Source organism: Mustela nigripes, chromosome 14 (genome assembly GCF_022355385.1).
Source record: "Mustela nigripes isolate SB6536 chromosome 14, MUSNIG.SB6536, whole genome shotgun sequence".
Taxonomy (NCBI): domain Eukaryota; kingdom Metazoa; phylum Chordata; class Mammalia; order Carnivora; family Mustelidae; genus Mustela; species Mustela nigripes.
The window spans coordinates 82311754-82316538 of NC_081570.1; the positions used below are offsets into that span (position 1 = coordinate 82311754).

The 4785-nt window shown below is 33.1% G+C and overlaps 1 protein-coding gene across 4 annotated transcripts in view; it reads left to right on the plus strand.

Moving 5' to 3' along the window:
- PTBP2 (polypyrimidine tract binding protein 2) overlaps nt 1–4440 on the plus strand; it is a 98783-nt gene extending 94343 nt beyond the window's left edge. For 2 of the 4 annotated variants that reach the window (XM_059375473.1, XM_059375471.1), the window contains exons 12-14: nt 2273–2489; nt 2591–2668; nt 2842–4440. In XM_059375473.1, the coding sequence (XP_059231456.1) occupies nt 2273–2489; nt 2591–2668; nt 2842–2974 (428 nt within the window). In that variant the 3' untranslated portion in view covers nt 2975–4440. The remainder of the gene's footprint in view (nt 1–2272; nt 2490–2590; nt 2669–2841) is intronic. The other 2 variants (XM_059375470.1, XM_059375472.1) reach the window with 1 other exon arrangement.
- The last annotated feature ends 345 nt before the right edge of the window (nt 4441–4785 follow it).

Here is a 4785-nt window from a genome sequence, read left to right on the forward strand (position 1 = left end):
TTGTTTTGTGAGATTAAGAGTCACTTATGGTTTGTCTCCCTCCCAATTCCATCTTGTTTCATTGATTCTTCTTCTACCCACTTAAGCCCCCATGTTGCATCACCACTTCCTCATAATAGGGAGATCATATGATAGTTGTCTTTCTCTGCTTGACTTATTTCGCTAAGCATGATACGCTCTAGTTCATCCATGTTGTCGCAAATGGCAAGATTTCATTTCTTTTGATGGCTGCATAGTATTTCATTGTGTATATATACCACATCTTCTTGATCTCCACGGTAGCCAAACTATGGAAAGAACCTAGATGTCCATCAACAGATGAATGGATCAAGAAAGTGGTGTTTTAACAGGAAGTTAACTTTATATGTTGGTATAAACCCAAGGAAAGGAGATGATGATAATAATAGACAAGACTAGAAATCATTGGTATAAAAGACAGTTGAGAGAAAAAAAAAAGCTGGGTTTTTGAGTAGTTAATAAAATAGAGAAGTAGATGTTGAGATTCATTTTTTTAAAAATGAGAGACAACACAAACAATACTTTGAATTATAAAGGAGATACTTACTGATAAACTTCAGTTCCACATTTTATAAACTCCTGTATAAAAATCTATAAATTTTTTTTAACCATCTCTTGAATTTGTTTTTAATATCTTCTTCAGAGATTAAGGGAAAAGTAAAAGATTATTTTCCACTGAAAGTGCCATTTCCACTGTGCAACATTGGCCATTTCCTCCTTTATCATTGATTGCTTTGCCCATTTACCCCATATTTCTTATAACCGATTTCAAGGTAGAATCCTGTTATTTAAACTGGATTCAGCTTAAATTAGTAATTCAAGTAATCTGCTTTTTGTGTAATAATTATTATTGTGCCTCAGTTTTTGACAAGCTTCTTTTTTAAAAATACTTAAAAACCATGATGCTTGACTCCTCATCTTCAGCCCTCATCCACTTGAGATTACTGACTAGAATACCTCTCATTACCTGACTACTTCCAGAGTTAGCTCTTTGGTTATTTTGCTTTATTTAAATCCCAGTTCTCTTATCATCCATCTCCTCTTCGTACAGGTACATAGTAGAAGTACTGCGCCTAGGAGTTTATTGTTTTCTTATTTCTGCCCTTCATTATATCAAAACTCAGCTGTTTGTGCAGTCTTTTCATAACTTTTCAAAGCTGAACTAAGACAGCTTTCTTTATAACAGCCTTAATCTACTTCTTTAAACCACTTTATACCCTAGATTCATTCCTTAAAACACATTTGTGTAAGCTAATAGCACTTTATCATAAGCAACAGAATGATAGAACTTTAAAAGTGTTTTGCAATTCAAGTTAATTTTAATAGTTTTATGTACCATCTCTATGAATAATGATTTTATAAGTGAAAATTAAAAGTATGTGAAATGCAGTGGAACTAGTGAGAAAATTCGGGACTCAGATGATTTTAGATGATTGGGAAATTGTTATACATAGAACAGCATACACACAGGGCTAAAGGTGAGAAAAACGAGCATGTCAAGGAGATAGGTTTTATATAGCTGAAGCTTAAAGTGCAAAGAAGTATAGTACTAAAAAACCACAAGTTCCATGAGGGGTAGGATGGTTTTGTCTTACACTTGATTATCAGTACTAACAAAGTAGTGGGTATTGTTTTACATCATCAGGAAATATGTTCAAAGAGGCTGAGAAGATTTCATTCTTTAATATGGCTTATACCTTTCCTAGTGTGACCTTAAGGATTTTAAGCAGGTAATGACATCAGATTTGTAATTTATAGAGTTCATCTAGCTGCTGTATAATAGAATGGGTTGGAGAAAAGTAGAAAAAATCCAACAGGAAGATAAATTAGGAGACTGAGTTATACAGATCAAAACATTTTGACAGTGAAAAGTGGAGAATAGAGAGATGAATTGAGGGATAATTAGGAAGAAGGGTATTCTAGGACTTGGCAATTAGGTTGTGGGGCAGAAGGGAGAAAAAGTTATAGATGAGTACGAAGTTTCCTTCTGCAGCAACTAAGTATATGACTTATCAGCAGGATTGGCAAGGAAGAGAGAGATTCATAATCAGGATTTTCATCCTATGACAGAAAACTGGCTTTTTTGCCTGAATGCTTGTCTAGTGCAAATAAATTTAAATCATCTTGTCCCCAAGGGCTGTTGTAAACTTAAGATTTATTTTAAAAATCATAGAATTCAGTTATTTCTGCTATTCTAAAGAATTCTTTTTGCTTTTGGACTTTGTTTTTTAATAAGCATTTTTTCTTTTTACAGCCATGAACCATCTTAATGGACAGAAAATGTATGGCAAAATTATTCGTGTTACTCTGTCTAAACATCAGACTGTACAACTACCTCGAGAGGGACTTGATGATCAAGGGCTAACAAAGGATTTTGGTAATTCCCCATTGCATCGTTTTAAGAAACCTGGATCCAAAAATTTTCAGAACATTTTTCCTCCTTCTGCAACCCTTCACCTATCCAATATCCCGTAAGTATGAAACTTCTAGTTTTTTAAGGGAGTACATTTTAAGAGTAAAACATAAAATGTATTATTAATCTTTACCCTTTTTTTCCATCCTGTTTTCCTAGTCCTTCAGTAGCAGAAGAGGATCTGCGAACACTGTTTGCTAACACTGGGGGCACTGTGAAAGCATTTAAGTTTTTTCAGTAAGCAAGCTTTCTTGTCTTTAAATTAGTGACTTCATATAAGTTAAAAACTGTCTTCATAGTAATTTTTACCCTTTATGTTTATGGAAATTGATTCTAGAATGGGTAAAAATTCAAGTATGTAAGCCCTTCCTAATTTTTATGAAGTATCTAATTTCATAATTTTGTTTCAGAAGAGATCACAAAATGGCTCTTCTTCAGATGGCAACAGTGGAAGAAGCTATCCAGGCCTTGATTGATCTTCATAATTACAACCTTGGTGAAAACCATCATCTGAGAGTGTCTTTCTCTAAGTCAACAATTTAAAAAGGGGGAGGTGAAGCTCGAGGGTATATCACATTGTTTGGTGTCATCACCTATTGACTGTTCAGAAAAGTGGGGACCAGAGTTTGATTTTTTTGTTGTTGTTTCCTTTTTTTTTCCCCATGCTGTTATCATTCCTTGGTTATAAAAATGAAATGGCATACGTAAAGGCAGAGTTGTTAACTGCTGTATTTCATCTGTTCTATAGGGAGGCCATTTTTATTGTCTGTTTATGATTTTAGTTTATAGTTTAATTATACTTTCCTTTTTCAACTTAGTTGACATACGTGCCTTAAAAAGGAAAACTAGTGTTGCTATTGTGCATTTACTAGGAAAAAGGAATTGGTTGTCTAGGGCACATTGTTATATGGGAATTACAATATGTTGAGGCAGGGGTGTGTAAAAAGGTTAAGTTTTTGTTTCTCCTGCTTGGAACTTATTTTGAATTATTGACTTGTCACATTTCTTTCTATTTAATCAAATAAGATACATGATACTGAAAGAATTAAAGCAGCATTTTTTTTAGTTTTTACTACCTTAGGCTTTATTGCTTTAAAAAAACATTGGCCTTTTGTATCTCACAATTCTGGTCTAGATTCAGTTATGAATGTAGGCATTAGTTAAAATTAACAAGATGCAGAGTATTAATTTCTTAAGACAACAAAGTGATTTCTGTAAGTTTGAGCCCTATGTGGAAAGCATTGTGGAATCTTAACCTTTTTGTACACACTCTTGTGGGACGTATCATATAAATGTCAGCACTAAGTAATGTCTTGTTTGTGGCTGAATATTTTTCGTAGATGTTTTTGAAGTTGACATGACTTACGTGCATTTAAATATATATTGCCATCCTTAGTTTGTAATTAAGATTTGGAATATGGTTGTGGATTTCTGAGCATGTGCAGACTGGTCTAGCTAGTTCAGGAACTGGTGCATGTATTTTTCAAAGATAAAGAAAGTGTACTGCGAAAATTTGCAGGAAGATTAATTTTGTGGCAGTTTTCTAAAACTGACAACCAGGTGGGACCAAAGTTTATGTGCCTTTAGTCTTAATTTACCTTGCATTGTAATATTCAGTTTTAATAAATCTTCAAAATATTTTGTATTTAGGAATAGATCTGACTTTAATAAAAACATGGCTCAGAATCTACAGGTCAAATTAATTTGAACAGTTCTTGTCAATCTGAATTGTTGATTCTGTTTAAATGACCAATACTTTTTGAAATTGATGTACTTAGTTTCAAGATTCATAGATTCTGTTATCTATGTAGACAGAATGGTCATGTATATTTTCTATTAGTTGAGTTTTTACATCTTTAGAAATGTAAAATTCAGTATAGTTTGAAAGTGGCACAATTAAAAATTAATTTTCTAACAAAGTTGGGAGGTTTGATGGTTGTTTAATTTCCTTTTGTGTGTACTCTGCTTACCTCTGTAGCATGCTCAATAAACACTTCTGTAGCTCTGTATTCACCTTTTCTGTCTTTCTCTGCTGCCTTTTCTCTCTCCTCTTCTTTGTTTTTCACTCCACTGTGCTTCTGAATTCATGTTTATTCTCTGCCAGGGTGGGAAAGGAGTAATACTATTACAATTATATGGCTTTATACCATAAATAAATCTAGATGCTGTGAAAATATACCAGCTGGTTTTCTTTTTAATTTAAAAGATGGTAACTGCTTTTCAGGAGGACACATATTAAACATTTCCCACCCTGTTATAATCTACTGCTTTAAAGACATAACTTTTACTGTATCTTGTTAATTCTTTCTATCTCTTTTGTTGTTGTTTTTTTTTTCCAGTAGATTTATGCACTA